Source organism: Oncorhynchus keta, chromosome 33, assembly GCF_023373465.1.
Source record: "Oncorhynchus keta strain PuntledgeMale-10-30-2019 chromosome 33, Oket_V2, whole genome shotgun sequence".
In the NCBI taxonomy this organism is placed as follows: domain Eukaryota; kingdom Metazoa; phylum Chordata; class Actinopteri; order Salmoniformes; family Salmonidae; genus Oncorhynchus; species Oncorhynchus keta.
The window spans coordinates 288,863-301,542 of NC_068453.1; the positions used below are offsets into that span (position 1 = coordinate 288,863).

Sequence of the window (12,680 nt, forward strand, 5' to 3'; positions counted from 1 at the left end):
AGTATTTGGTAGCATTGTCTTTAAATTGTTTAACTTGGGTCAGTCAAACATTTCGGGAAGCCTTCCACAAGCTTCCCACAATAAATTGGGTGAATTTTGGCCCATTCCTCCTGAGCTGGTGTAACTGAGTCAGGTTTGTAGGCCTCCTTGCTTGCACATGCTTTTTCAGTTCTGCCCATACATTTTCTATGGGATTGAGGTCAGGGCTTTGTGATGGCCACTCCAATACTTTGACTTTGTTGTCTTTAAGGCATTTTGCCACAACTTTGGAAGTATGCTTTGGGGTCATTGTCCATTTGGAAGACACATTTGCGACCAAGCTTTAACTTCCTGACTGATGTCTTGAGATGTTGCTTCAATATATCCACGTAATTTTATTTCCTCATGATGCAGTCTATTTTGTGAAGTGCACCAGTCCCTTGTGCAGAATAGCACCCCCACAACATAATGCTGCCACCCCCGTTCTTCACGGTTGGGATGGTGTTCTTCAGCTTTCAAGCCGCCCCCTTTTCCTCCAAACATAACGATGGTCATTATGGCCAAACATTTCTCCAAAAAGTACGAACTTGGTCTCTTTTTTAATGGCGATTTTGGAGTAGTGGCTTCTTCCTTGCTGTGCGGCCTTCCAGGTTAAGTCGATATAGGACTCGTTTGATACTTTTGTACCGGTTTCCTCCAGCATCTTCACAAGGTCCTTTGCTGGTGTTCTGGGATTGATTTGCACTTTTTGTACCAAATTACGTTCATCTCTAGGAGACAGAACGCATCTCCTTACTGAGCGGTATGATGGCTGTGTGGTCCCATGGAGTTTATACTTGCATACTATTGTTTGTACAGATGAACGTGGTACCTTCAGGCATTTGGAAATTGCTCCCAAAAGGATGAACCAGAACCAGACAAGAGGTCTTGGCTGATTTCCCCATTATGTAAAGCAAAGAGGCACTGAGTTTGAAGGTAGGCCTTAACATCCACAGGTACACCTCCAAGTGACTCAAATTATGTCAATTAGCTTATCAGAAGCTTCTAAAGCAATGACATAATTTTCTGTAATTTTCCAAGCTGTTTAGAGGCACAGTCAACTTGTAGACTTCTGACCCACTGGAATTGTGATACAGTGAACTATATGTTAAATAATCTGTCTGTAAACAATTGTTGGACGAAGTAGACGTCCTAACCAACTTGCCAAAGCTATAGTTTGTTAATAAGACAATTGTGGAGTGGTTTAAAAACTAGTTTTAATGACTCCAATCTAAGTGGATGTAAACTTCCGACTTCAACTGTACTTTGCTTTGAAGAACTACTAAAATAGTGATTTTGTCAGACAGCATAGGCAGCAGTTCTATAGAGATGAGATGATTACTTGGAATTAAATAATATGATCAAACAAAATAAATGTTATATACACCAACTGAAATATTTTATTAAAGTAAAGTAATGTGAATAACTGATGGTTAATTAAGTGATTAACAGTAATGGGCAGTCACTACTATCCAGGGACTTTTATTATTTGTTTTATTCTGTGTTGTTACAGCATTCAACCCACATAATGCATAGTGCATTTGTTTAAAAAAGATATTGAAAATTGTGATTTGTTTTTTATAATCGAACAGACTTCAAAAAGCACTAATCGCACAGCACTACAGTGTACAATAGTGTCCAAGGGAGTAGGGGTTGATTTGGGATTAGGGAACTGAGGGCCCTCGGTACAGAGCTGGTGAGAACTTATGCCCTTACTTGGGTAGAGGATCTTGGTGTTGAGCATCGGCATGTTCTCGCGACTTCCTGTCTGGGCGGGAAGTAACGCAGAACTGCCCACTGACAGGCTTCCTTTGCTGATGAGCTTCTCACAAGGAGTCTTGGACACTACAGGATGAAACAAAGACACAGAAAGACATGAGACACTGGGATCTTGATTAAAGGCCCACTCCTTAAATTTGAAAAATGCAAATTTATATATGATAATCTTCAATACTAAATAGGCACGCATCTTTAATTAAAATAATCTGTTTCGTCTGGGCCGTGTTCATTAGGGCATGCAATTAAAAACAATTTAAAAGGTGATCCTTCCCTGATTCGGACTGTTTTCTTATGTTTGGTACCAAATTAACACAACCCAGGTTAGGAGACTCAGGGTTCAATGACTAACCTCTGCGGACTGGATTGCCCCTGGTGCTGTTACAGGCGTTCCCGCTGTAGGACGACTGCAGAGACAGCTTGTCCTGCTCTTCCTCCTCCTCTTCCTCCTCCACCTCCAGAGCAAACACCTCCTGAGTCTGGGCATTCTGCTCGTCTACCGCTGATAGAAGAATGGAGAGAAAGACCGTTCAGCAACAAGAGCAGGTATGTTGAAAAAGTAGAGAGGTAAAACCGCTCTCTTTTGGATAAGTATAGATAGCAACTATATTATATGGGGGTCGGGGTACATCCATTCCATTTCGCTTCACTCAATTCAGGAAGTTAACTGACATTCCTATTCCAATAACTATCATACGGGCGCGGCAAGCCTGATCTGAGACTGGCCACAAGATTGCCCAGGAGTCCTGCTCTACTGTTGCAATGCTTATGGCATTGAAGTTTTCGTCTGTCCTCTGTTTTTATGTAACATATGAAACATCAAGTATGCCAAGTCGGTCAGTGTAGTCTACTATGTTTTTTTAATTTTTTTACCACAGACAAAAACTTCCCTTACAGGACAAATAACCTTACTGTAAATCTAATTCCAATATTCAGAATTGCTTTTCACGGAAGTCTTTCAGTTTACTTCCTGAATTGACCCATACCAATTAGAACAGAAGTAGCGGTAGGAAGGTAACATCTCACCTTTCTCAGTGTGCTCGATTATCTGCCTGATGGCTTTCTTCAGGCTGTTGGCTCTCAGCATCAGCTGTTCCCTGGGTTTAAAGATGGCCGTCAGGGGCCTGGGGGAGCACGAGATGGTGGCGGGTGTGGGCGACGATGGCACTAGAACTCCCTCGCCCTCCTCCTGCTCCTCAGCGATGGTGGGTGGGGGGGTAGGCATCATAGTAGATGCCTGCGCCTCCTCGTTGAGCGTCTTCAGCAGCGAGTCCAGCTTTTCCCTCAGAACCCCACACTGCAACCAACCGACCAATCAACACAGCTCTGATTCACTTGATTAGTGCAAATATGGCTGGAGGGAGTTTCCACCATATTTCCTAAACCAGTCATTTACATAAAATCAGTGAAGGGATGTCAGCAAGGTGAGATAATTGGTACAAAGCCATGGTTCCTCACAGCTTACCTTCTTGGCCATAGCCTCTGACTCCTCGGAGCTCTCCTTGTTCTTCTCGTAGGCCTTCCCCACTCGAGCCACAAAGTCCTTCACTGTTTCACACAGTACCCTACGAACATGCACAACACACAACACACTCAGGGAAACGGAAACCTCCACCTAAGAAACGGTATGGAGTGAGCAGGCAGACAGACTGATTGAAGCGACAAACATACTTAGCTGAGGAGATGACCACTGAGTGCTGATCTGAAGTCAAGATCTTGGACAGGTGGGCTGCCACAGAGTCTTCGTAGGTCAGAATCTGTTGCACCTGTGGCACAGGTAACAATCAAGGTCAAAAACAGGCTAGTCTTCAGGAATGTGTCTTGAACTGCAGAGCATCACCACCTACAGTGCAACATACAGTGCATTTGGAAATTATTCAGACCCCTCGACTTTTCCACATTTTGTTACGTTATAGATTATTCTAAAATGGATTAAATCGTCCCCCCCATCAATCTACACACATTGCCCCAAAATAACAAAGCAAAAACAGGTTTCTATACATTTTTGCAATTATAATGATTTTTAAAAACCTGGAAATATTACATTTACATAAGTTTTCAGACCCTTTACTCAGTCCTTTGTTGAAGCACCTTTAGCAGCAATTACAGCCTCAAGTCTTTTTGGGAATGACATATGGCAGCTCTGCATCTAGCTCCTAAGCTATTTCGTTTTTGTGTGTTATTTGTTACATAATTAGCCCATAAATGTTTTTTCATACAGACGGAAAGAACTTTTGGATTTCAGAGTGGCAGTAACTCACCAGAAATAGGACTTTCCCAAGTTGGAGCTTTGTTCATACCCCCCAGGGCAATGTAACTTATTCTAGAGGCAAAACACAGGCGGTGGAGAAGAGGTATTCGGAGTAGACTTCTGGTCTGACTCAGGAGGCATGGACACCATCCACCGCTTCCGAGTAGATTGCTCGCTAATGTTCAGTCTTTGGATAATAAAGTAGACGAGCTCAGGGCGATCATCTCCTTCCAGAGAGACATCAAGGATTGTAACATACTCTGTTTGACGGAAACATGGCTCTCTCGGGATATAATGTCCCCGTCCATACAGACAGCTGGGTTCTCAATACCACGCACAGACAGGAATAAAGAACTCTCCGTGAAGAAGAAAGGCATGGGTGTATGTTTCATGATTAACTACTCATGGTGTGATTGTGATAACATACAGAAACGTACAGTTCTTTTGTTCACCCGATCTAGAACACCTCACACTCAAATGCCTTTACCTCCCAAGAGAATTCTCTTCGGTTATAGTCACAGCCGTGTATATTCCCCTTCAAGCTGATACCACAACGGCCCTCAAAGAACTACACCTATACATTGGACCACTGCTACTCAACTTTTCGAAAATGCCTACAAGGCTATCCCCCGCCCTTCCTTCGGCAAATCTGATCACGACTCCATTTTGCTCCTCCCTTTCTACAGGCAGAAACTCAAACAGGAAATACATGTGCTCAGGTCTATTCAACACTGGTGTGACCAATCAGATTCCATGCTTTAAGATTGTTTTGCACACACGAACTGGGACATGTTCCGGGTAGCCTCTGACAATAACATTGACGGACACACAGTTCATCAGGAAGTGTATAGGCGATGTTGTACCCACTGTAACTATTAAAACCTACCCAAACCAGAAACAGTGGATAGCAGCATTTGCTCAAAACTGAAAGTGCGAACCACCGCATTTGACCATTGCAAAGGGGCTGGGAATATTGCAAATAGAAACAGTGTAGTTATTCCCTCCGTAAGGCAATCAAACAGGCATAACGTCAGTAGAGACAAAGTGGAGTCACAATTTAACGCCTCAAACATGAGACGTACGTGGCCGGGTCGACAGACAATCACGGACTACAAATGGAAAAACAGCCACGTCGCGGACACCGTCGTCTTGCTTCCGGACAAGCTAAACACCTTCTTCACCCGCTTTGAGGATTACACAGTGCCACCGATGCAGCACGCTACCAAGGACTGGGGGCTCTCCTTCTCTGTGGCCGACGTAAGACATTTCAGAGTGTTAACCCTCGCAAGGCTGCCGGCCCAGACGGCCTTCAGAGCTGCCGGCCCAGACGGCCTTCAGAGCATGAGCAGACCAGCTGGCTGGAGTGTTTACAGACATATATTAACTCTGTCCCTATCCCAGTCTGCTGTCCCCACTTGCTTCAAGATTGTACATTGTTCCTGTACCCAAGAAAGCATAGGTAACTGAACTAAATGACTATCACCCCGTAGCACTCACTTCTGTCATCATGAAGTGCTTTGAGAGGCTAGTTAAGGATAATATCACCTATACCTTACCTAACACCCTAGACCCACTTCAATTTGCTTACCGCCCCAATAGATCCACAGACAATGCAATTGCCATCGTACTGCACACTATCCTATTCCACGTGGAGAAGAGGAATACCTATGTAAGAATGCTGTTAATTGACTTGAGCTCAGCATTCAACACAATAGTAACCTCCAAGCTCATCATTAAGCTCAGGGTCCTGGGTCTGAACCCTGCCTTGTGCAATCGGTTCCTGGACTTCCAGACGTGCCACACCCAGATGGTGAAGGTAGGAACTCCTGTACTCCCTGTTCACCCATGACTGCATGGCCACGCACACCTCCAACTCAATCAAGTTTTCCGACGACACAACATTAGTAGGCCTGATTACCAACAATGATGAGACAGCCTACAGGGAAGAGATGAGGGTCCTGGGAGAGTGGTAGTTAAATAATTTCTCAACAAAACAAAGGAGCTTATCGTAGACTTCAGGAAAGAGCAGAGGGAGCACACCCTTATCCATATCGATGGGACAGCAGTGGAGAAGGTGGAAAGGAGGCTGAAGAAATATGGCTTGTCACCTAAAACCCTCACAAACTTTTACAGATGCACAATTGAAAGCATCCTGTCAGGCTGTATCACCGCTTGGTACGGCAACTGCGTTTGGGTGTTCACTTCTGCAAACATTTGGGGATTTATTACTTTGTTCATTGTCACTTCCTGTTGTACACAGAACAAGGAAGAGCTCAGTTTTGTTTGTTTGGAAAGTTTATAGTTTAAAAGTATATTGGAAAGTTTTTGGTAGCTACCTAGCTTCTTATGTTGGATCCCGTGACGCAGTTGGCATCAGTTTCTGGGACTGCTATCATCTTTACAGTGATCCTGCCGACCACGGACGGGTCTGAGGAGCTATTTGGAGTCACAGCTAGCCTAGCTGCTAGCTAGCTGGACATCAAGCTAGCGAGGTGTTCTTGAACGCAGCCCGCGACGCAGTTAGCCATTGTGGCTGGGACCCGCGGATTGTCCCGAGTTTGTGGCTGTCTAGATCCTTGCTGTTTGTTGTTATCAATTTTTCCTGTCACCTGCCCTGTCTGGAACTGCGAGGTGTAACAGCCTAACATACATTGCTAGCTACCATGACAAAGACCAAGCCGGCGGGAGTACCGTTGAGGACAGTGCCAGTGGTGTCTATCACACGTTGAGGACCTTTTAATTAACAAAAAGAAACCTATAAGCAGTTGTTACAACAACAAGAAAAAAGTTTCAAGTGTTTTGTTCAAAATCACATTGTAGGATTTTTAATGAATTTATTTGCAAATTATGGTGGAAAATAAGTATTTGGTCACCTACAAGCAAGATTTCTGGCTCTCACAGACCTGTAACTTCTTCTTTAAGAGGCTCCTCTGTCCTCCACTCTTTACTTGTAATCATGGCACCTGTTTGAACTTGTTGTCAGTAGAAAAGACACCTGTCCATAACCTCAAACAGTCACACTCCAAACTCCACTATGGCCAATACCAAAGAGCTGTCAAAGGACACCAGAAACAAAATTGTAGACCTGCACCAGGCTGGGAAGACTGAATCTGCAATAGGTAAGCAGCTTGGTTTGAAGAAATCAACTGTGGGAGCAATTATTAGGAAATGGAAGACATACAAGACCACTGATAATCTCCCTCGATCTGGGGCTCCACGCAAGATCTCACCCCGTGGGGTCAAAATGATCACAAGAACGATGAGCAAAAATCCCAGAACCACACGGGGGGACCTCGTGAATGACCTGCAGAGAGCTGGGACCAAAGTAGCAAAGCCTACCATCAGTAACACACTACGCCGCCAGGGACTCAAATCCTGCAGTGCCAGACATGTCCCCCTGCTTAAGCCAGTACATGTCCAGGCCCGTCTGAAGTTTGCTAGAGAGCATTTGGATGATCCAGAAGAAGATTGGGAGAATGTCATATGGTCAGATGAAATGAAAACTCAACTCGTCGTGTTTGGAGGACAAAGAATGCTGAGTTGCATCCAAAGAACACCATACCTACTGTGAAGCATGAGGGTGGAAACATCATGCTTTGGGGCTGTTTTTCTACAAAGGGACCAGGACGACTGATCCGTGTAAAGGAAAGAATGAATGGGGACATGTATCGTGAGATTCTGAGTGAAAACCTCCTTCCATCAGCAAGGGCATTGAAGATGAAACGTGGCTGGGTCTTTCAGCATGACAATGATCCCAAACACACCGCCCGGGCAACGAAGGAGTGGCTTCGTAAGAAGCATTTCAAGGTCCTGGAGTGGCCTAGCCAGTCTCCAGATCTCAACACTATAGAAAATCTTTGGAGGGAGTTGAAAGTCCATGTTGCCCAGCAACAGCCCCAAAACATCACTGCTCTAGAGGAGATCTGCATGGAGGAATGGGCCAAAATACCAGCAAGTGTGTGAATACCTTGTGAAGACTTACAGAAAACATTTGACCTTTGTCATTGCCAACAAAGGGTATATAACAAAGTATTGAGATCAACTTTTGTTATTGACCAAATACTTATTTTCCACCATAATTTGCAAATAAATTCATTAAAAATCCTACAATGTGATTTTCTGGATTTTGATTCCTCATTTCCTCGGTCATAGTTGAAGTGTACCTATGATGAAAATTACAGGCCTCTCTCATCTTTTTAAGTGGGAGAACTTGCACCATTGGTGGCTGACAAAATACTTTTTTGCCCCTCTGTAGGTAGATAGATAGATTCAGAGCCATATCCCTGTAATGCTTAGAGAACGTCTTATGTCAAGTGTTATTGAAGTGTTGTGGCTGCAGGTTCACTTGGCACATCTAAAACCTTTTCTTTTGGGGTGTTGCTATAGGCCACCAAGTGCTAACAGTCAGTATCTAAATCATATGTGTGAAATGCTGCATAGTGTATGTGATGTAAACAGAGAGGTCTACTTTTTTGGGGACCTGAATATTGACTGGTTTTCATCAAGCTGTCCGCTCAAGAGGAAGCTTCTTACTGTAACCCGTGCATGTAATCTAGTTCAGTTTATTAATCAACCTACCATAGTGTTAACAAACACTACAGGAACAAGATCATCCACATGTATTGATCACATTTTTACTAATGCAGTAAAACTTTGCTCTAAAGGTATATTCATACCCATTGGATGCAGAGATCACAATATAGTGGCATAGTGGCTATATCCAGGAAAGGCAGAGTTCCAACAGCTGGGCCTAAAATAGTGTATAAGAGATCATACAAAAGATTTTGCTGTGACTCTTATGTGGATGATGTTAAAAATATTTGTTGGTCTGATGTCATTAATGAGGAGCATCCAAACACTGCACTTGATTAATTTATGAAATTGCTTCATCCAATTACTGATAAACATGCACCTGTTAAGAAACTGACTGTCAGAACTGTTAAGGCTCCATGGATTGATGAGGAATTGAAAAACTGTATGGTTGAAAAAGATGGGGCAAAAGGAGGGGCTCATAAGTCTGGCTGTACATCTGACTGGCTTACTTACTGCAAATTGAGAAATGATGTGACTAAACTCAACAAATATAAGAATACACTTTATTATGAAGCCAAGATCAATGAAATAAAGGATGGGAAAAAAACTTTGGAGTACTTTAAATGAAATTATGGGCAGGAAGACAAATTCAACTCTATCTTTCATCGAATCAGATGACTTATTCATCCCAAAACCATTTGATGTTGCCAATTATTTTAATGATTATTTAATTGGCAAGGTGGACAAACTTGGGCAGGAAATTACCACAACAAACAGTGAGCCATTATATTAATGTATTAAAAAAACAAATAATGAAAAAAATAATAATAATAATGAAAGAAAAGCAGTTTGAATTGTGGAAAGTTTGTGTGGGAGAAGTGGGAAAATGATTGTTAACAATCAATAATGACAAACCTGGCATTGACAACTTAGATGGAAAGCTACTAAGGATGGTAGCTGACTCTATAGCCACTCCTCCTCAGGCCTAGAGGGAAGCCACAGTAATTCCACTACCCAAGAGTGGTAAAGCGGCCTATACTGGCACTAACAACAGATTTATATGTATATACTCTTATTCCATTCCTTACTTAGATTTGTGTGTATTAGGTAGCTGTTGTGGAATTGTTAGACTACATGTTAGATATTGCTGTCCTGTCAGAACTAGAAGCACAAGCATTTCACTGCAATCGCAATAACATCTGCTAACCATGTGTACGTGACCAATAAAATTAGATTTGATTCATCTTAGCACATATACAGTGCCTTGCGAAAGTATTCGGCCCCGTTGAACTTTGCGACCTTTTGCCACATTTCAGGCTTCAAACATGAAGATATAAATCTGTATTTTTTTGTGAAGAATCAACAACAAGTGGGACACAATCATGGAGTGGAACGACATTTATTGGATATTTCAAACTTTTTTAACAAATCAAAAACTGAAAAATTGGGCGTGCAAAATTATTCAGCCCCTTTACTTTCAGTGTAGCAAACTCTCTCCAGAAGTTCAGTGAGGATCTCTGAATGATCCAATGTTGACCTAAATGACTAATGATGATAAATACAATCCACCTGTGTGTAATCAAGTCTCCGTATAAATGCACCTGCACTGTGATAGTCTCAGAGGTCCGTTAAAAGCGCAGAGAGCATCATGAAGAACAAGGAACACACCAGGCAGGTCCGAGATACTGTTGTGAAGAAGTTTAAAGCCGGATTTGGATACAAAAGATTTCCCAAGCTTTAAACATCCCAAGGAGCACTGTGCAAGCGATAATATTGAAATGGAAGGAGTATCAGACCACTGCAAATCTACCAAGACCTGGCCGTCCCTCTAAACTTTCAGCTCATACAAGGAGAAGACTGATCAGAGATGCAGCCAAGAGGCCCATGATCACTCTGGATGAACTGCAGAGATCTACAGCTGAGGTGGGAGACTCTGTCCATAGGACAACAATCAGTCGTATATTGCACAAATCTGGCCTTTATGGAAGAGTGGCAAGAAGAAAGCCATTTCTTAAAGATATCCATAAAAAGTGATAGTTTAAAGTTTGCCACAAGCCACCTGGGAGACACACCAAACATGTGGAAGAAGGTGCTCTGGTGAGATGAAACCAAAATTGAACCTTTTGGCAACAATGCAAAACGTTATGTTTGGCGTAAAAGCAACACAGCTCATCACCCTGAACACACCATCCCCACTGTCAAACATGGTGGTGGCAGCATCATGGTTTGGGCCTGCAAAGTTCAAGGGGGCCGAATACTTTCGCAAGGCACTGTATATCTGTTTACCTGTTGATACAGGGCTCATATGTGAAACTATTCTAACTGAACATTTTCTTTCACGTGACACTGACTCCGAATGGGAGTCTTATCCGGTGTCCTGTGTGGTGTTAGGGGGCAGTATTTTCATTTTTGGAAAAAAACATTCCCGTTTTAAAAGGGGATATTTTGTCAGGAAAAGATGTTAGAATATGCATATAATTGACAGCTTTGGATAGAAAACACTCTAACGTTTCCAAAACTGTAAAGATATTGTCTGTGAGTATAACAGAACAGATGTTGCAGGCGAAAGCCTGAGAAAAATCCAATCCAGAAGTGCCCCAGGTTTTGAAAGCGCTGCGTTCCAATGACTTCCTATTCAGCTGTGAATGTACCATCAACGAGCTTACGCTTTCTACGTATTCCCCAAGGTGTCTTCAGCATTGTGACGTAGTTTTGCATTGTTTCCAAAAAGTTCAATTTTGGTTTCATCTGACCAGAGCACCTTCTTCCACATGTTTGGTGTGTCTCCCAGGTGGCTTGTGGCAAACTTTAAACGACACTTTTTATGGATATCTTTAAGAAATTTCCTTGGTTGATACAAAAGGGTAGAGAGAGAGTTCTCTCCTGCTTAAATTTATGACCTGGTGTGAGCTGTCAAACCGGTACAGTGCCCTCCACCCCCCTTTGCAGGTGGGAGAGGGTCTGGTTATTGTCAGACACTGCCAAGCTGATCTGACCCATTGTTATCCTCACAAGACAGTCATGATACTGCCACAATCATGCTTCACTGTAGGGATGGTGCCAAAGTGTTATATCGTGGTTTCATCAGACCAGAGAATCTTGTTTCTCATGGTCTGAGAGTCCTTTGGGTGCCTTTTGGCAAACTCCAAGTGGGCTGTCATGTGCCTTTTACTGAGGAGTGGCTTCCGTCTGGCCACTCTACCATAAAGGCCTGATTGGTGATTGGTAGAGTGCTGCAGAGATTGTTGTCCTTCTGGAAGGTTCTCCCATCTCCACAGAGGAGCTCTGGAGCTCTGTGACCATCGGGTTCTTAATCACCTCCCTGACCAAGGAATATCTCCCCCAATTGCTCAGTTTGGCCAGGCAGCCAGCTCTAGGAAGAGTCTTGGTGGCTCCAAAATTCTTCCATAAAATAATTAATGGAAGCCAGTGTTCTTGGGAACCTTCAATGCTGCGGACATTTTTTGCACCCTTCCCCAGATCGATGCCTCTAACCAGTCCTGTCTCAGAGCTCAACGGACAGTTCCTTCGATCTCATGGCTTGGTTTTTGCTCTGACATGCATTGTCAACTGTGGAGCCTTATATAGACAGGTGTGTGCCTTTCCAAATCATGTACAATCAATTGAATTTACCATAGGTGGATTCCAATCAAGTTGTAGAAACATCTCAAGGATGATCAATGAAAACAGGATGCACCTCAATTTTGAGACTCATAGCAAAGGGTCTGAATACTTCTTATGTAAATAAGAAAGAATGGCGCCGGAGGACATGGCTGCCGTTTTACGGGCTCCTAACCAATTGTGGAATTCTGTGTGTTTTTTTGCATTGTTTGTAATTTATTTTGCACATAATGTTTCTGCCACTCTCTTATGACAGAAAAGAGCCTCTGGGTATTAGAACAGCGATTACTCACCTCGAACTGGAGAAATATTTTTTTTAAACAAAGGATTTACTCCAGATACCCGACCAGGCCAAAATCTGTCATTCGCATGAAGAGAAGACGGCGATACAGGGGACGTAGGTCCGGGTGCCTTGATAGAATTAGTCGGCGAGTGGGTAACCCGTCTCTACCATCCGTCCTATTGGCCAACATGCAATCAT

The 12,680-nt window shown here is 43.1% G+C and overlaps 1 protein-coding gene across 5 annotated transcripts in view; it reads right to left on the bottom strand.

The window, feature by feature from the left end:
* Window positions 1-12,680, bottom strand: part of LOC118366007 (diacylglycerol kinase delta-like) — a 120,557-nt gene that overhangs the window by 49,886 nt on the left and 57,991 nt on the right. For all 5 annotated transcript variants that reach the window (XM_035748301.2, XM_035748302.2, XM_035748300.2 and 2 more), the window contains 5 exons: window positions 3,466-3,560; window positions 3,260-3,359; window positions 2,821-3,091; window positions 2,147-2,296; window positions 1,735-1,863 (listed from right to left, as the gene is read on the bottom strand). In XM_035748301.2, the coding sequence (XP_035604194.1) occupies window positions 1,735-1,863; window positions 2,147-2,296; window positions 2,821-3,091; window positions 3,260-3,359; window positions 3,466-3,560 (745 nt within the window). The remainder of the gene's footprint in view (window positions 1-1,734; window positions 1,864-2,146; window positions 2,297-2,820; window positions 3,092-3,259; window positions 3,360-3,465; window positions 3,561-12,680) is intronic.